This window comes from Leptopilina heterotoma, unplaced genomic scaffold, assembly GCF_015476425.1.
Source record: "Leptopilina heterotoma isolate Lh14 unplaced genomic scaffold, ASM1547642v1 Lhet_134, whole genome shotgun sequence".
In the NCBI taxonomy this organism is placed as follows: domain Eukaryota; kingdom Metazoa; phylum Arthropoda; class Insecta; order Hymenoptera; family Figitidae; genus Leptopilina; species Leptopilina heterotoma.
The window spans coordinates 4,243,283-4,263,715 of NW_025110853.1; the positions used below are offsets into that span (position 1 = coordinate 4,243,283).

General features: G+C 26.7%; 1 protein-coding gene across 2 annotated transcripts in view; it reads right to left on the bottom strand.

Moving 5' to 3' along the window:
* Nucleotides 1-20,433, bottom strand: part of LOC122513083 (nuclear hormone receptor E75) — a 126,560-nt gene that overhangs the window by 75,837 nt on the left and 30,290 nt on the right. Inside the window, exon 1 of one of the 2 annotated variants that reach the window (XM_043629320.1) lies at nt 12,553-12,703. The exons of the other annotated variant lie outside the window; for it this stretch is intronic. Coding sequence (XP_043485255.1) covers nt 12,553-12,688 — 136 coding nt within the window. The 5' untranslated portion in view covers nt 12,689-12,703. Of the gene's footprint in view, nt 1-12,552; nt 12,704-20,433 lie in introns of those variants that run through there. 2 annotated transcript variants of the gene reach the window in all.

Consider the following 20,433-nt stretch of genomic DNA (forward strand, 5'->3'; position numbering starts at 1 on the left):
TAAATAATTTAACAAAAAAATGATAAATAATACTAATAAATAGTTATTATTTATAAAATATTTATCTTCTTAAAGAAATTGTATTAAAGAAGGAGACTAACAATGGATATAGTAACTGAAGTAGAAAAAAATTGTTTATAACATTTAAAAATTAAATAATAAACAATTACAGTAAGTGTGGATTAGATTTTCATATTTTAGTACCTAACGATTGGAATCTAGAAATATCGCAAACCTATGAAAATAAACAAAATTGCTGACGAGGGGAATCGAACCTACGACCTACGGACTAACAGACTAACACTCTAACCACTATGCTAACGACACATGTGTACAGAAAAGTATTAATATCTCAGTATCATTCAGACATACAACTATTGAGTAAAAGATGAGAAAAAAATAGGGATACGTTAGAAATAATAAATCGAAATAAAATAAATTAAAGTAACGTTTTAATAATTAAATTAAATTACTTTACTTATTGCATTTAACATTTTACGTAATTCTTAAATTACGTGGTAATTTTTAAATAATTTTTTATTCATAGTAAGAAGTATAATAGTATTTTGATAGGAACCAAATTCCCGTGTAGAAATTGCCCTACTAGGGCCATAGTAAGGAATGAAACGCCGCGCCCGATCAGGGCCAGATCGGGGCGACAAGAAAATGTGGATTTCCTGATCAGGGCCACATCGGGCGCGGCGTTTCATTCCCTAATAGGTCGGCCCTATCCGGCCCTGATCAGGGCCCCAGCGAAATTTCTACACGGGTTATTATTGAGATTAAAGTTTAAATTTTGTTTATAATTTTAATTTGTTTAAATAATTTATTATTTACAAAGTTAGACAATTGTGTTAAATTGTTATTATTAAATTTAATAAGAATAAAAAATGAACAACTGAAAATTAAAATATTAATTTTTTTCAATAAATTTATATTTATAAACATTCATAAACTTTTTTTATAATTTTTTTCAAGTTTATGTCAAAAAAGCAATGTTGGCAAAGAGCGCCGTGAACAATTTTTCTATACTCAGCCAGCACTTGCCGCCGTGGCTTGTCCAAGCTTTGGCGAAACAAAAATTCTGTACTGCGCCAGCACTAATTGTCGAGGCTCGGCTAGACTACGCCGAACAATCGTCTGAGTACTAAGCCAGTGGTGAACATCAGCACTACACTGGCATTTCCCATTGGGTAATAAACTAAAATTAGAAGGCAAAAAAATTTTTACCTGCAACAACTGCAAATTTTACTGTATTATCGAAATTTTTAGTTGTTTTAAAACTTTCGCTATTCTAGAGAAATTTATCCATGTTCCACTTTAAATTTTTTTTCTCCGTGTAATTGTAAAAAAATTAAATCAAAGAAATTAAATAAATTGCAAAAAAATTAAGAAATTAACAAAAAAAAAAAAAAAAAAAATGAATTACAAAAAAAGGAAATTAAGGGCATTTGAACCATTACGACGTCATAGTTTGCGCAAAGCATTTGTTCTAAAGCTCTGACGTCATAATGGTTCAAATGTCCTCAATTCAAAATCATAAAATTAAATCAAAAAAATAATGAAAAAAGAAGAAAATTAATTAAAAAAAGAAATTAATTCGAAAAAGTAAAATTAATTTAAAAAATAATTTAATTTGAAAAAGATGGAATTGATTTTATTTATCGTTTTGTAAATGCGAAATTTAAATCAAGTACAAAGGAACAAGAATTTAATTAAACACTGCCAATTAATTAGTGCACCCCGTTTATATGCGGAGAACAAAAAATTCGACTATAATTATAAACCATTGACATTTAGAGGGAATTTATATGTTAAAAATAAATTCAAAAAAAATAGAAAAATTATTAAATTGAAAAAATTATAAATAAAAGAATTAATTTCAACTGACAAATAAGTACGAAAAAAACAATTAACAATTAAAAAATTAAACCTCACTGTAAACTTAAAAGTATACCAAATTGCAACGAATTGATACCAAAAATGTGGTTCAAATAAAAAAACTGTGTATATTGAAACAAAAAACAACAATAATTTTTAAACATTGAAGTTCATTTTAAACTTTTAAAAAAGGACAAAACTAAATAAAATAATAAAGCTTTAAAAATAGAAAAAACTGAATAAAAATACAAAAAAGTAAAAAAATATTAAAAAATTTAAAAATTAATAAAAAAATCAAGAAAATTAATTAAGATCAAAAATTATCAAAAATCAACTCTAGTGCTCTCTAAGTTTGAATTAGTAAAAAATGTTTACTAATTAGAATTAGTGACTGACTTTTTGCTTTTGAATTCAAAAGCAAGTTAAGTTTTTTTTATTAGTAAATTTTAATAATTAATTATTAAAATTTACTAATAAATTAATAGAAGTTGATATTTATTAGTAAAATTTACTAATTTAAAAGCAAAAAGTCAATCACTAATTTCAATTAGTAAACATTTTTACAAATCGGAATTTAGAGAGTAGAGCGTGTAAAAAAGAACAAAAAATTACATCAGAGCAAAAGAATTATAAAACCCGAAAATTGCTGAATCATACAAGAAATATTTTCGACTCTCAACTTCTTGTATACCATCAATAAAAAAAAACAAACGATCGATTATTTAATGAACCTAGGAATATTTGTTTTCGTACGAAATTTTTCAAAATCTAAAGACTCGTACACGTTTATTTATTTACAAATCTTGAAATTCGAGCGAATGAAAATAAGAGGATAATTTTTTCTTTTTGAAGAAATTATCGAGGGATAAAAATCAATGCGCGTGTGAGATTTTTGTGTTTTTAATAATAAGGAAGGTGATGGAAAAATAAAGAAAGAGACAAAGAAGGGGTGGCGATTCGGAAGGTTTTTTTTTTTTTTTTTGAAGAGAATTTATAAAGTGAGATGGAAAATGATGATGCGAGAGCTGGCGCAAATAGGTCGGGGGCAATGACCAACCAGCTCCGAACTCAAATTTTATTAAGGACACTAGCGTCGGATATTGCGCAAGTTTCACAGCAACGAATTAAGGCCGGGACGCTTTCGTCATCTCGACCCCCTATTATAATCATGACTTCATATATATATGTATATATATGTATATATATATTTCTATATATATTTTTCTATATGTATATATATATATATATATATATACATGTATATATAAATCGAGTTCGTTCTAAAAATCAATAGATTAAACGACCAAGTAGTATCTTTAGAAATGGTCTTTTTAAACTTTGAGAATCATACTCGAGAGCGATAAAGAAAGATAAATTGTTTGCTTTAAATGATATTATAGATTCTACTAATGGGAGTATTCAAATCGAAATTATTTTCAAATTATGGTTGTTAATGTAGCTTTGTACTATTTACCTTAATAGTTCAATGTCAGAAAATACCAGTTGAAAAATAATGACTAGTTTTATCATTTTTGGTACAAATGAAGACAAGCTGTACTGTTACGAATTCGAACAGTTTCTTTTTTATGACAGTTGCGGTCATTACTGCTTGCAGCAATTGTAGTTTCAACCATTTTTAGTTGCAATCGTTTGTGCAGTTTCAACCATAATGATTGTTATAAACGATAGTAATTACAATTAATGGTTGTTTTAACCCATAATAGTTACAATTAATGATTGTTTTAACCAATAGTAGTTACAATTAATGATTGTTTCAGCCAATAGTAGTTACAATTAATGATTGCTTTAGTCAATAGTAGTTACAATTAATGATTGTTTTAGTCAATAGTTGTTACAAATTAATGATTGTTTCAGCCGATAGTACTTACAATTAATGGTTGTTTCAACCGCAATTGCAGGCACCATTAATGATTGTTTCAACCGATAGTAGTTACAACGAATGGTTGTTTTAACCGACAGTACTTATACAATTAATGTTGGGTTATAACTTATAACCGATACCTAAACACAGTTTTTCTAAGGATATCAAATTGAGACTAAAAGCGAATCAAAATTGTTGCATCACAAGAATTTTGATTCGCTTTTAGTCTCAATTTGATATCCTTAGGAAAACTATGAAACAGTTGTTTTAAAAACAAAAAATACTAAAAAAAGGTTACAAAAACCATGAGTTGTTGGAGTAAACTTTAAATCAATGGTTGTGATGATGAACCTACAATCGACGATTGTTATAGTCAGACATTGTTTCAACCCAAAAATTACAAGCTGTTCTAATCTGTTTTGTCTAGTTTATAATGTATGAAATCCTAGGGAGATAGAGCAAAAAAAAAAAGAAATGAAAAATAATCCAGCAGCAGGTTTCGCAAGGCGTCTCGGACCAGCGCGGAAAGCAAGGCCACCGGGTCGTAGGCTCGACATGGTTGAGTTTATCGGCGATGGTTAGGTTTTATGTTAGAGTTGTCGGTTAAATACCTCGACTAGTCTCTATACATAGACGCATAAGAACTCTGATTGCGCCGACAACCCGCAGTCGTTTCGTTGACCTCACTTATTTTCTCTCTCTCTCTCTCTCTTTCTTTCATTCTCTCTCTCTTTTTCTCTCTTATTCTCTCTCTTTAAAAAAATACACATGTAGATTTTAAAATCTATGAAATTATTTAATCGCGTGCTACATTCTCTACTGGTGTATTCGGTTATAATTTATCCATCACGCGACAATGCCGTCTGTGATTTATTTCACTAAATGAGCACAATATTGCCATCTAACATGTTTCGTACTTTGTATTTTTCCATTAATGATAGAGATGGTGAATATACCATACATTGTACCATTTTCGAAAAAAGGACGAATTTCCACTGTTAATAAAAGAAAAGGGCAATTTTTAGTTAATGTATATATGATGAATTTTTTGCTACTCTAGATAAAAGTAGAATTTCTCGTTTATTGTAAGTAAAACTAAATTTTTTTACTGTAAATAAAGAGTAATTTTTTGTTTTGCAAGTAAAGCGGAATTTGTTATACCAAAAACAAAACGAAATTTTTGTTTCTGTAAATAAAGAGAATTTTTTGTTTCTGCAAGTAAAGCGGAATTTGTTATAATGAAAATCAAAACGAAATTTTTTTTCTTGATGTAAATAAGGAAAATTTTTTGTTACTATAAATAAAAGTGAATATTTTGTCAAAGTGAATATTTTTTTTGTTAATGAAAGGGGAATTTTTCGTTCATATAAATTAAAGATGAATTTATTTTGTTACTGTAAATAAAACCTAATTTCTTGCTACTGTAAATAAAGCGAAATTTATTGTTTCTGTAAATAAAGCGAAGTTTTTTTTTAATGTGGATTTTTGTTACTGTAAATTGAAATCGCGTATATAGATATACTTTGTAAATAAATATAAATAAAATGATCGAAATACTACCGATTAATGCGTTACCTTTGTGTATAAATATAGACCTGTTATACCTTAATCTGTACATTGCAGTACTTAACAAACTTGTTTACAAGGAATAAATTACTCGGAATTTTCATAGATCGTTCCTGAACTTGATTTTCCCACGTTCGAATACTGAACATTTCCTGTATATTCAATTTTATTTATAAATAATTCAATATAAAGATTTTCGTCTTCATATTTTTAATAAAAAGGCGAAAAATAGTCTTGCAGATTATTAATAGAAGCAAAAAAAAAAAAACACATGGAATTAAATAAAAGAATTAAATATAAAAATTAAATATCGAACATTTAAACAAATAATAATAAAAAATTAAAAATACAATAAAATAATAATTAAGAATATTAATTGATATTAACTGAAATATTGTTCAATGAAAATATTTTTTTTGTTTCAAATAAGATTCATTTTTATGATCCAAAATTATCTATTGGAGAAAAATACAAAATTTTTTAAAGAAAATAAAGAAAATTTTTATTTTTTTTCTTATATTTTATAAGAAAAAAAAAATTTCGCTCATACCGTCAAAAATTAAGAAATATTCATTTTCATCATTTTTTTTCTTTTTTTCTGTCAAATTCAAGAGACAAACGCGAGATTTCTCTCCCCCCCAATTGGAGTCAAGATTCTTTTTTTAGAATCATTTTCAAGATCTTTTTTTAAAATTCACCAAAAAAATTCCAAAAAAAATTCTGATATTACGAGTAACATCAAACGCCGCGAAAGTAAGAGCCAAACGCGGCCTTGATTTCGTTGGGGTTAGTGTCCGACATTCAGAACGACCGAACATTGCTTACAATTATTGCTCAATCATTTCTACATGTAGACCCGCGCTCAATAGCGACTGCAAAATCTCGTGTCGAAATTTCGCTTTCCACATGCATTTTTTTTTCTTCATTTGTGTAAAAAAAATAAAAAAATTTTTTTTTGTAGGAATTTTTCAATTCTTTAACATTTGGTCTTTTAATCGAATCGTGCGGACCAAGAATTATTATATACTTCTTAGACCCCCTTCCCCCAAAAATTGATAACGTATTTTATGGATGGCCCCTGAATACTAAATATTAATTATTATGAGTAATTATTAATCATTGTTATTATTTCTTAATTATTATCTATATTTCATATTAATTTAATAATAATTTATTATTAAGGGCATTTTAAATTTGCAAGTCCGCATAGTGTTTAAATAAACAAATTTAATTATTATTTATTATTCATATAGTAAACAAAGAATTAATTAATAAAAATGATTATTAAAAACCATTTTTATTTATACACTAAACAAAAAAATTAACAAAACAATGTTATTATTAAAAACGGTTTTTTTTATTTATTTATTTTTTTTATTTTTCAAATAATATATATATATATATTTTATATTATTAGAATAATATAATTAATATAATAAATAATAAAACTGAAATTTACGTTACAAATAAAAAAGAATGTACTGTGTTAAATACCCGAAGAAGTGAGAACTTTCTTTTGGTTCTTTTTTAATTAATGACTAGATTACATTACTCATTACGTGAGTTGTGGAGTCTCGAGGAAAAAAAAGTGATGTAACTCTAAAAAGTGAATTCTCAGCTTTGAAGGGCGTGGATGCTTCTCGTAATTCGAAAGAAGTGTCGTGAAGAAGTGTGAGGTCAGAGTTGCTTTCTCCAATCGAGAGTAAAAGCTGCTTGGGAGAAAGAATGAAGGAGAGAGATAGAGAGATAGGCTAAGGCAAAAGAGAGAGAAAGAAAAGAGAGAGACCTCTGAGTCAGGAGAAAGGTGAAAGCACTCTCACCTGCATAGCAAGACTCTCGACAGTGAGATCTTTCGTTTTTTATAATGATTCCAGTCAACGTTTCTTTATATTCAATACATATACACATACTTAATATTTCTGTTTTTTACTATTTATTGTATTTTCTGTATTTTATTAATTTTTGTTTTTTATTATTTACTTCTTTCTGTATTTTACTAATTTTTATTATTTACTGCTTTCTGTATTTTATTCATTTTTATTATTTACTTCTTTCTGTATTTTAATAATTTTTATTATTTACTGCTTTCTGTATTTTATTCATTTTTATTATTTACTTCTTTCTGTATTTTACTAATTTTTATTATTTACTGCTTTCTGTATTTTATTCATTTTTATTATTTACTAATTTTCGCATTTAATTCGTTTTTATTCTTTATTTTTTTCTGTATTTTACTAATTTTTATTATTTACTTCTTTCTGTATTTTATTCGAATTTTCCCCTTACACAGAAGTTTGAATTTTCAAAACTGAATATTATTTAGTTTTTGGTATTTATTCTATTAATTATTATTTACATTATTTTACTTTGTTATTTACTTTTATTTGGTTATTTATTATTTTATTTACATTATTCTGTATTTTATATTCATTTATTTACTTATATTTAGGTTCTTACTTGTATTAATTATTTACTGCATTTAATTTTTTTATTTACTGTCGTGTTTTATTCGTTTTTCATTAATTAATAGAAGTTATCGATTTATTTATTTTTATTTATTTACATGTATTTATTTATTTATTTATTTACATGTATTCTGCACTTTATTTCTTTATTTATTTATATGTAATTATTTACATTCTGCATATTTTAAAACTCCCATTAGAATTCATTCCTTTTTAATAAAAAAAAGAACAACGATCCCTTTTTGCCTAACACTAAAAAGTGTGTCAAATCAGTAAATAAAGAATCTCGACTTAAAGAAAAAAAATTGAACTTTATTTACAGTGGAAATTTGCAATTGACTGAATGTAACTGAGTGATGCACAAACACTGCTAAATGATCTCGAGACCCCGATAGCGGACATAGACCTCGCGACTGATTTCAAATCATAGAATAGCGACGCGTCCCTGAGAGAAAGAGAGAGAAAGAGATTCTTTGTGAGAAAACTGAAACAATTTCAACAAAAAAAAAAAAATCTCACAAATTTCTCATATTTTACAGAAAAATTTTTATACAGATTCATGGTCACCAAATCCCAACAATTTATTGGATTCAAATATTAACCGATTACTTGTCTCGTGTCAAATAAATATTTACTTGAATCAAACAATTTTGATTTAAATCAAATGAATTTTACTTGAACCAATATTTTTAGTATTTTGACCAATAATTTTAGTATTTACAACAATAATTTCAGAATTTGAAGCAAATACCATTTAATTGACTAAAATAAAAATTATTTGATGCAAATAAATATTTATTTAAAAATTACAATTTAGAACTTTATGATTCATTTCTAAATACGTGAATAGAATAAATTTAGAATAGAATAAAATAGAATAGGGAGGGACAAAGAGGGACAATTATTTTAACTATAGAGTAGAATTTAAATTTACAATAAAAAATATAAATTTCCATAATTTGAACATTCAGAACTTGTATGGATTGTTTCGATTAGTAAATTAAAACAATAAATAATAACAATGATAATAAAATGAAATAAATTGAGAATAACAAAATATTCAGTAATATACTATAATCTTCCACTAGAGATAATGTTTATGTAAGTGTTTCAATCTTGGATAAAATCGAGTTGTTCATTTCTTTTTACGTAACTCTCTTCGATACGCAATATATAGCAGACAAAATGTGGGCCATCGAATGAGAGACACACTTTAAAATATATGTGAAAATAATTGTTAAGAAATTATGTACTCACACACAGTGACCGAATTTTATTTCTCGAAAAACTTTTTATTTTATTTTCTTTTTTTTTCATAAAATCGTGTGTCCCTCCTCTCGACCCCCTTCTTCTTTTTAATCTCTTATAACTTTAACCTCGACACTTTTTTTTTCTTCTGTTTATTATTATGAACTAGCAGCTGTTTCTACAAAAATTTTATATACACAATATATATGACTACATATGACAATATTTATGACTTTGAAAAAAAAGAAGAAAGTTCAGAATTTAGATTTTGAAAAAATGTATATATATAGGTAACTAACATTTTTTTAAAATCCAAATTCTGAACGAGAAAAAATTTGCGTACAAAAAATGCTTTATTTCTTCTTATTAACCCTTGTTTCTTTAAAACAAAGAAAAAATTTTCTATGTGATAACTAGTGTTTTCATTTTTTCTTTTCATGGAATTTACTATATTGATTACTTAGTAGAATTTACTATATTAGTGAAATTTACAATAACTTACTTACTAAAATTTATTAAGCAGAATTTAGTAAAATTTGCATTTTGCATAGTAAAATCTTGCAATATTTACCTAGTAAAATTTACAAATATTTTTGAAATTTATAAATATTTTTAAAATTTACAAATAATTATTATTAATATTTTCTAATATTTACTTAGTAACTTTAAGTAATATTTACACTGTAAAAACTGGTAATATTTACATAGTAAAGTTTACAAACAGTAGTGAAATTTACTAATTTTTACTTTACTAAATTTTAGTAATATTGATTATTATATATGAGTAAAATTAGTAAAATATTTCAAATATTTACATATAATAAAATTTACTAATATTTACCTAATAAAATATACAGTAAAATCTGATAATATTTACCTTGTAAATTTGAGAAACATTTTGTGAAATTTACCAATATTTACTTTTTAAAATCATTTAAATTAAATTATTCAATAAAATTTAAGAAAATTTACTTACTAATATTTACAAATATTAGTTAAACTTACTAACATTTATTCACTAAAATCTAGAAAAATTTAATAACTAGTACTCTTTAAATCTAAATTAGTATAGAATTCTACTATCAAACAGCGAAATTTTCCTAAGTGCGAGTAAAATTTTTACTATCTCATTTGGTGTATGACAATTTTATCAATAACTTTTTACGAATTTAGATTTAGAGAGTAAAATTAGTGAAATATTACAAATATTGACTTAGTAAAATCCAGTAATATTTATTGAGTAAAATTATTTAATATTTACTTAGTAAAAATTGCTATTAATTGGTAAAATTTACAAATATTAGTGAAATTTATTAATATTTACTTACTAAAATTTACTGATCAAAATGTAGTAATATTTACTCAATAAAATCTTGCATTATTTACCTAGCAAAATTTGCAAATATTTACCTAGTAAAATTTACAAATATTTACTAGGTAAATTGAAGTAATATTTACCTAATAAAATCTAGCAATATTTATCAAGAGAAATGTACAAATATTTACTTAGTAAATTGAAGTAATATTTACAAAGCAAATTTTACAAAAACTGATTAAAATTCACAAATGTTTACTTACTAAAATCTAGTGTTTACACAGTAAAATTTACAAAAATTAATGAAATTTTCTAATATTTACTTACTAAAATAAACTAATCAAAATCTAATAATGTTTACTCAGTAAAATCTAGTAATATTTTCCTAGTAAAATTTACAAATATTTACTTAATAAATTGAAGTAATATTTACTTAGTAAAATATTTAAATGCGTAAATTTACACAGTAAAATTGACAAATATTAGAGAAATTTATTAATATTTACTTACAACAATTTACTATTCAAAATGTAGTAATATTTACTTAGTAAAATTTATAAATATTTATGAAATTTACAAGTATTTACTTTGTAAATTGAAGTAATATTTACTTTGTAAAATATGATAATATTTACATAGTAACAATTACAAATATTAGTTAAAATTTACTAATATTTACTTACTAAATTCTAGTATTATTTACATAGTAAAATGTACTAATATTTACTTAGCAAAACTTTCTAATAGTAAAAAATTTTTTTCACTTAGTAAAGTTTATTTATTTGTAAAAATCTTCTATTTTTATTCAGAGATTTCAAAAAATACTTTTGGAAACAAAATATTTTTTTTGAAATTAAAATTTTTCGGGAGGGGAATTTTTTTTTAAAATCAGGGGTAGTTTAAGCTCCCTTGGATCACAACGGATCAGGATTTGTAAAATGATTTACTTAACGTTTTCGAAGAAGAAGTAGAAGAAGAGAAAAAGGAAGAAAAGGGTAAAAAACAATAGACTCGATTGTTGCTGGCATCTGGTGGTATCAATTTGAAACTCTTATCCAAGTGAATAAGTTCGCGAGCGGGAGATGTCGCTGGCTTTATAAAGAGTGTACAATGTCAATGCCAAACGAGCACGTGAGCTCGCCGAGCTGAATCGATATGTTCCAGTATAATAAACCTTCGAAGGGGGGGACAACAAAAAAAGCAGAAGAAAAGAAGAGGGGCTTTCCTACGTAATCCCTAGATACCAAAAGTGATTCTTTACACCTCTCTCTCTCTAATGCGCAACATTAAATGCCAGTGCAACCTCGACCTTGAAACTTTATCCTAATTCTAAAAGCAACATCCATTATCTTAATTCGTTTTTCTCGAGCATTAAAGAATTCAGTAGTTCTTTCATGTCATCCTCAAGGACCAACGACGATAGTTAATTTATCTCAGCGCCACAGTTAAAATTGCAAAGTCATTTGAAAACATTACATTTATCGATAATAGAGTCGTTCCTTTTTTTTTCTTCTTCTTCTTCATCGTTTTCCTGGTAGACCCACCACCCGGAAGACATTTTCAACAATGGACAAAACCCATAGACCTGGTAAATTATGACTTTGACCAAAACCTTTTGGTCCATTTCCCGCTGCGCTAGAGAGAAAAATGCGGAACTCTCGGTTGAAATTTTTTTCATTTTTGAGGAAAAATGTTTGCAATTTTACTTAGCGAGAAGAGCAAACTATCGAAAATTGTCAATGTGTCACGCTATTTAAAATAAATGTTTTTTTTTTCTTCTTTTTTTTGTGTGAAACGGTTTTTTTTTCCTCAAAAGCGGTACTTCCTTTTGTTTGACAAAATTCACAAGAAGACGACATCGTAAATGGATCATGTCACTTCCGTGTTCCTCGAGGTGAGATGGTGGGGGGACAAGGTCTTTTTTCGAATTATGGACCTTAATTTGTTCCGAAAGAAAAAAAATGAGTCAACGATGATTTTTCCTGTTTCACCAATTCTTACAAGGACAAAGAAAAATTCCAATATTGTTGTCAAGTGGAAAATTTTTTATTCGAAAATAGAAACTTATTTGTAAAATGAAAACTCAAATTTAAAAATTGAAATCTAGAAATTTATAAATGAAATTTAAATTAAAAATTACAATTCAAAGAAAAAAGAAATGATTGTTATCATTGATTTTGATCAGTTCAACGAACCTTTGTTATTGGAGTTTAATGAATCCTCATCGCAGGACGGTTGATTTGACACTGGTAAATTATGAATTTTTAATTTTGCCTCGGAATTATTGTTAGCTGTGAAATTTGCCCGATAACACTTGGCAATTTTCGACATTTCGCGTGACCGTTTTTAATCAACAACATGCAAGATACTGTTGAGAGTTGGCGGCTTTCACGGGAGGGTTGCTTGGACCATGAATGGAGGGGGTTGGTGACATTTGAACCCTTTGCGCAAGCGTCAATTTACCCACGCTTTTCGGGGCAAACTCTCTGATTACGTTTATATGATCACGTATTCACTCTAATTTTCCCCTTTTACATCCTACTTTTTTTCAATTAACTCAATTTTTTCCCACAAAAAAACATTCATTTTTATTATTTTATATTATAAAGAAAAGCTTTATTTTTAAGGAAAAATTTTTCAAAAATTAAGAAAAATTACTAAACGAAATAAAAATATTATACACGTACACAAAATGTACATTTTTATAGAATATATATTTATACATATTTTAAATACAAATAAATATAAAAATAATATTTAATAATAATATAAATAATTAATAACAGTTTTAACTAATTTTTAGTTTTCTACTACAGCCAATAGTAGAATACTACTAAACATTAGTCAAAACTGTTATTAATTTAATTGGTAAACAAATCCTCACTATTTTATTAGTAGGAAACTACTAATTCAGATTTAGAAAATATATTATTATTGATTTTTTGTTAAAATCGTTTTTTAAAAATTATTTCGCTTAGAAAATATAAAACCAAATTTAATGAAAAAAGGTATTTGACCTTTTATTGCAAAGTAATTATAACATTCTATTAATATTATGTAAATATTATATTATATCATATATTATGAGAGCTTGGATAGATAAAGATAGAGAAAAAATGTCCTCTCATAGAAAACAAAATATTCCAATTCTTTTTATACACTCCGACCCGAAAAATTGAAGAAATGTAAATGTGTGAGTTTATTAATATATATATATATATATATATATATATATATATATATATATATATATATATATATATAATATATATACATAATCGGGGTAATTGAACTTTGAGCTCATTTTAAATGTTCCTATTTTAAGACCGAGACCGAGTTTTTGATATCGAGAATCATTAGACGAAGAACTGTGAGCTCTTGAGGTCGAAGGGTGAAGTCACTACTTGATATTATTTACAAGCCGAGAGAGAGAGAAAGAGAGAGAGAGTTCAATGAACTCAAACGAGGTAATCGATATAGGTACCACACCGCAAATGCGCAGAGTCAATGTTCTGCAAAATTTTCTCGTTTATATATATGTGTATTATATATATATTTACCATTCTTTGAAAATAGGCGGGCACAATATTTTTCTTGACTTACCTGAAACAGAAAAAGTAAACACAATTAAAAAATGATGGAAAATTTTCATTCAAAGAATTTCAAAATGAAAAAAAGAATATTGAAATTACTTATTTTTTTGAAAGTAAACATTATAAAAATAAAGTGAAATTTTTCGGAAAACTTGCAGTGTAAACTTGCTGGGATTGTTAAAGGGTCTTCTTAAATTTACAATTTGCTGCAAGGTTCCGCAAAGTTACGTTGTCACGATATTATTTTTCTATTTATCACTAACTTGCATTGCAAGTTTGGTAAGTTTCCTGTGAGTTTTTTGTAAGCTTAGAGAATATTCAGGTTGATATTATGAAGCAATATTTAAAATTTAGTAGTTAGTAGTCAATAGTTAATATAGTTAATAATTAGTAGTTAATAGTTACTAGTTTATTATTTAACTACTAGTATTTAATAGCAAATAGTTTATTAGTTAATAACTATTATTTAATAGTAAATAGTTTAATAGTTGATAGTTAGAATTTTTTAATAATAAATAATCAATAGCCAATAGATAATATTTAGTAGTTACTAGTTTATTAGTTGGAATTTAATAATAAATAGTCAATAGCTAATATTTAGTAGTTATTAATTACAATGCAAACAAATTTATTTGACTTAAATAAAATTTCTTTGATTCAAGTAAATATTTATTTGATAATCGACAAGTAATCGCTTATTTGAAACAAAAGAGTTTTTTTTTAGTATAAGTAAGTAGTTAATAAACAAAACACAATTAAAAAATGTCAGAAAAATTTCATTTAAAGATTGATAATTAATTTATTATTATAAATAGTTAATAATAAATAATCAATAATTAATAGCAAATAGTAGTTGCTAGTTAACAATCGATATTCATTAATCTATAGCAAATAGTTAATAGTTGCTAGTTAACAATCGATAGTCAATAATAAATAGCAAATAGTCAATAGTGATTAGTTTATCAGTTAATACTTAATAATTAGTAGTTAATAATAAATAATCAATAGTTAATACTTAATAGTTAATAATTACTATTTTATTACTTAATTATTAGTAGTTAATAATAAACAGTCAATAGTTAATAACAAATAATTAATAGTTAGATAATAGTGACAAACATAAATCATAATTGTTAGTAGTTAATAATAATAATTTACTTGTCCATAGTTGAAAATCAGAAGTTAATAATTAATAGTTAATTGTTGAAAGTTAAGATTTAATTATTAATACTCAATAGTTAATAGTTGAAAATTAGTAGTCAGTAATAACTACTTGATAAATGATAATTAATAATTAATACTTAAAATTTAGCCGTTAGTATTTAATAGTTAAAACTTAAAAAAACATGCTTCAGTAGTTCAAAATTAGTTCAAAATTAGTCAATAATAGTTACTTTATATCCAGTAGTTAATAGTTAAAATTTAGTGGCTAATAATAGTTAACAGTCAGTAGTAAGTAGTCAAAATTTAGAAATGAGTAGAAAAATAGTTCAAAGTGGCTTGTAAATAGTTGAAATTTGATAGTAAATAGTCTGTCTTAAATAGTAAATAGTCTGTAAATAGTCTTTTTTACTGTCTAAAATTGACAGTAAATTGAAAGTTGCCAGGAAACAGTCTGAAGTCAAAACAGTCAATAGTCAAAATTCAGCAGTTAATAGTAAATAGTCTGAAGTCAATACAGGCAATAGTCAAAATTCATCAGTTAATAGTAAATAGTCTAAAGTCAATACAGTCAATAGTCAACATTCAGCACTTAATAGTAAATAGTCCAAAGTGAACACAATAAATAGTTCAAAGTCAACATACTAAATAGTCAAAATTCAGCAGTTAATAGAAAATAGTCCAAAGTCAACATACTAAATAGTCAAAATTCAGCAGTTAATATTAAGTAGTCTAAAGTCAACATTCTAAATAGTCAAAATAGTAAAAAATTATATACAAATTCGTACTCGTCTACCGCGTAAAATTCGTTTTGTACCACAAGCAGTGATTCTGTTTATTTAGAGAGTTTGATATTGATATCGACATGGGAGATGTGAATTTTCTGCCGTATCGACATTGCGAATTTCGCCGAAGGGACGGTGGCGCCGTGACGCGGTTTTCCAGTAAACTCCCTCGTGGAAGGCGCGCAATCTTATCGGCGCGATTCGCGAGAGTTCTCTGTGAGTGGTGGGGGGAGGGAGGCAGGGACATGTGTGCTATGGATTTGTATTGGTGTACCTTGGAAACTCACCTACGGGAGAGTTTAATACGACGGCCCCGCGCGGGTTCGTTGACCGAACGCGAAGAAAAGTGGGACACAACGCGCGAAGCAAACGACTTCAAGAGCTAATGCACGAGGCCTTGAGAATACTGACGCATGCGTCCCCCGTCTAATACGTTCAGTAACTATAATAAACACTCTCAGATAGGCATCCATTCTTCTCGTTCACGCACTTTTCTTCTCATTTGCCTCCTCCTACATAACCTCAAAATTAATATATATGTGATTTTCTCCCTCCGGATTTGTTTTTTTGGAAATTTGTGATGATTTTGGAATTTTCTCCTTTCTCCGATTTGGGGAAATGGGTATTATTTTTGTTTTCGAGGGATTTTTGATGAGATGATTCGACTGTGAAAATTTCAAGTGGAGTTGAACCGAGAGTTGAACGTAGGGTTTGATTTTGAAAAGTTGGCCCTGAAGTTAGCGTCGAATATTATTATTTCGGGTTTTTAGAGGTTAAAATGGCACATTTCACTTCTTTCGAATAGGAAGGAAAACAAAATTTTTTTAAGGAACTTTTTGGTCTTGAAACCACTGAAAAAAATAGTTTGGCCAAAAAAAATACTTTCGACGTTTCAGGGACATGGAAATTTAACGAATACTCATTTTCCATTTTTGGTTATTTTATCCTTTATACAAAGAATTACAAAATATTTATTTTTATCAATATAATACAATTTTTTTGAAATAGTGTTTTAATTTTAAGAAAAGCCTGCGTATAGTGAAGTTTCAAAACTAGCATTCTTATTTTATTATCGAGAATAGTAGTAGCAGTAACAGCTTATCGTTGAATTAAAATTGAAAAACACAATTTAATCCAAAAATTGAAGACAGATGATTTCTCATTGGTCGTTTAAGTGTGTCAAATCTATTAAGTCAACCCGGCTGTTGATTAAATACCAAGATACCATAGTGGACAATTTCATTTCACACCTCAAATATTTATGTAATATAAAAAGAAGGGGGTCTTTTACATAAGGAATCGTGTCAATTTCCGCAATCCAGTTTAGTAGTCACCCACTTAGAATTTCTTTTTGAGAAATACAAATTTTCCAGCAGTATTAGAAAAATACTCTCTTAGAAAATAAAAATAAACACTTCTATTATGAACTGCTACAGCTAAAATCATCCGAAAATTGATGACTCATGTGATCCTGATTGAAACTCTTGGATTAAATTACAAACGAAAAATCAATAATACGTAATTAATTAGATAATTAATAATAATAATGAATAAATTAATTAATAGACTTTGAAAGCATTTCGATTCAATTCAATTGAAATGAAATATTTATTGATGGTGTTTTTTATACTATTTTGATTCTGTTTTTCTTTTTTTTTGGGGGGGGGGGATAATTACTTCGTAATATATTTAATTAATTATTTAGTTTTTTATTCATATATTCATTTCCTTATTTGTTTAGTTAATTGTTTACTTATTCTTTTGTTTATGCATTTATTTAGATATTTGTTTACTCACTCATTTATTGATTGATTTTACTTTACTTTACTTATTTATTGCTTCCTCATAGAGGAAGTATTTAATAACTTAACTAAATTTATTTACCTACTTATTTAATTATTTAGTTTTTTATTTATTTAGTTACTTGTTTATTTGCTTATTTGCTTATTAATTTATTTACTTTTTTATTTATTTGGTTACTTATTTACTTACTACTTTATTTATTTAGATTTTTATTTATTTACTTTTATGTTTACTAATTTTTTAATTTATTTACTTTTTCATTTATTTAGTTACTTATTTATTTACTTTTTTATTTATCTATTTACTTATTTATTCACTGCATTATTTATTTAATTTATTATTTACCAATTTACTTATTTTTTATTGCTTCCTCATAGAGTAAGTATTTACTTAATTAACTATTTGATTACTTAACTATTTATTTACATACTTATTTAATTATTTAGATTTTTATTTATTTAGTTACTTGTTTATTTGCTTATTTGCTTATTAATTTATTTACTTTTTTATTTATTTGGTTACTTATTTACTTACTACTTTATTTATTTAGATTTTTATTTATTTACTTTTATGTTTACTAATTTTTTAATTTATTTACTTTTTCATTTATTTAGTTACTTATTTATTTACTTTTTTATTTATCTATTTACTTATTTATTCACTGCATTATTTATTTAATTTATTATTTACCAATTTACTTATTTTTTATTGCTTCCTCATAGAGTAAGTATTTACTTCATTAACTATTTGATTACTTAACTATTTATTTACTTACTTATTTACTTATTTAATTATTTAGTTTTTTATTTATTTAGTTACTTAATTATTTACTTACTTGTTTATTAGCTTATTATTCTATTTACTTATTTATTTAGTTATTTACTTATTTGGTTACTTATTTACTTACTTATTTATTCAATTACTTGTTTATTTATTTATTTATGAGAACGAGAGAATTGTCGATGAACGGATTGAAAATGACTTTTCGACAAATGGAAATAATTGTGGGTGCGTATGGGATGAAAGTTGATTGGCGCATACTTGGAAAATACGTAACAGTAAAGTTGGAGAGTTTTGTGAAAGTTTTGCAAAAGTGCAATCCTGGTGCACTGTCTAACGAATCTATGAGTTGGTACACCCAACGCAAGAAATTGTGCAATCGACAACGAGTTACATAGTCTATTTACTACCAGTATTGCATTTCAGGCGTCTATGTTACGTGGGTTTTCTTTCTCACTCTCTTTTTCTATTGAAGGAAAAAAGGGGAGAGCATTTTCATTTCGACCGAATGGAATTACGTTTCTAATTTTGTAAAACGTTCACGCCCCGTTGAGCCTCATGTTCGCAAATTCATGCAGTTGTAAACGATATAATATGTAGGCTATATGCGATATGTAATCGGGTTACGCAAACAAACCTGGAAGCAAATCCTCATGGATTTTTCCAATGTTCTCCAAATGGATTATTATGGAACATTAGCACCACACTAATGCTCCTTTAATGAAGATGTCCAGAAAATCATCTCTTATTTACATCTCTACATATCTTATTTTCGAAATTTTTATTTTCATTATTTTTTGTTTCAGATTTAACTAATTGAGTAAAATTTATACCTTTTCCCTTCATTATTTCGAGAGACGAGAATTTTTCGCGGTTAAAATTATCTCTTCAAGTCGATATTTATTAGTGACGATATTTTAAACTTCTCTCAAGAATAAATTCGAGAATAAATTTCACTGTTTGAAATCCATAACTGGGAAATATTTTAAGAATCACTGAAAAATTTATTGCTGTATTGATTTAACATTTTTTTTCTGCTTTGCTTATTTCAAATTTCTGCTTTTGAATTCAAAGTACTTTATCGAGAAAAAAAAATCTCTTCAGAAAAGAAATTCTTTTAACGAAAAAAAATTTATTGAAAACAATTTTTCATTACTGATGAAAAAATATCTGAAGTCATATACAAAATTCAAAATGGCTAGAAATGTAGAAAAAAATCTGCAGTCACGAAGACTCGAACACCGAACATTTCTGCTAGAAATCCAGTGCCAAAGCCTCTCAGCCATCTGACAACTCGGAATTTCTTTCCTTAAAAATCCGCTTTCAATCTTCTTTCATTTCTTTTACAATCTTTCTTTACTTGCTATAAAATTTATTATTATATTTATTAATAAAATATCTTATATACAAATTCCTTAACAAATTTCTTTTTCTTCTCTAATTTCCAAACAGCCATTTTCTAAAAAAAAAGATTTAGGTTACTATCATGAGAGCACCATTTGTATATATAGCTATGATAATAGTGATGCGATGAGGTTCAGGGAAATGGAGAAAAGTCGGATTTAACATCTTATATGTGTCCAGCTGGAAAGCAGGGAAGCTGGGGAAACGAAAATACACCCGGGAATCATGAACAGTGGCAAGATGGCGGATTCTCTGTCGATGTTGACCGAGTTAGAGGTCGTCAAGAGTTCATTGGCCTCCCCCGCACACATATACAGGTCGAAGGGGTGCGAGATGTGAAAGGAGTGGGTTTCTCTGACGTCAGAGACACGTGGCCTGGGGAAAATGGGGTCGGAGGGATGATGGGGGCAAAAACCCCATTGAGGGGGGTGATTTCATCCCCCTCAATGTGGAGGAGGAGGAGGAGGAGGGAATCATGACGATCGGCAATAATGACACAAATACAATTTACTTCCATGACACGTTTGCAAAAGCAACTTTCAAAATTCCC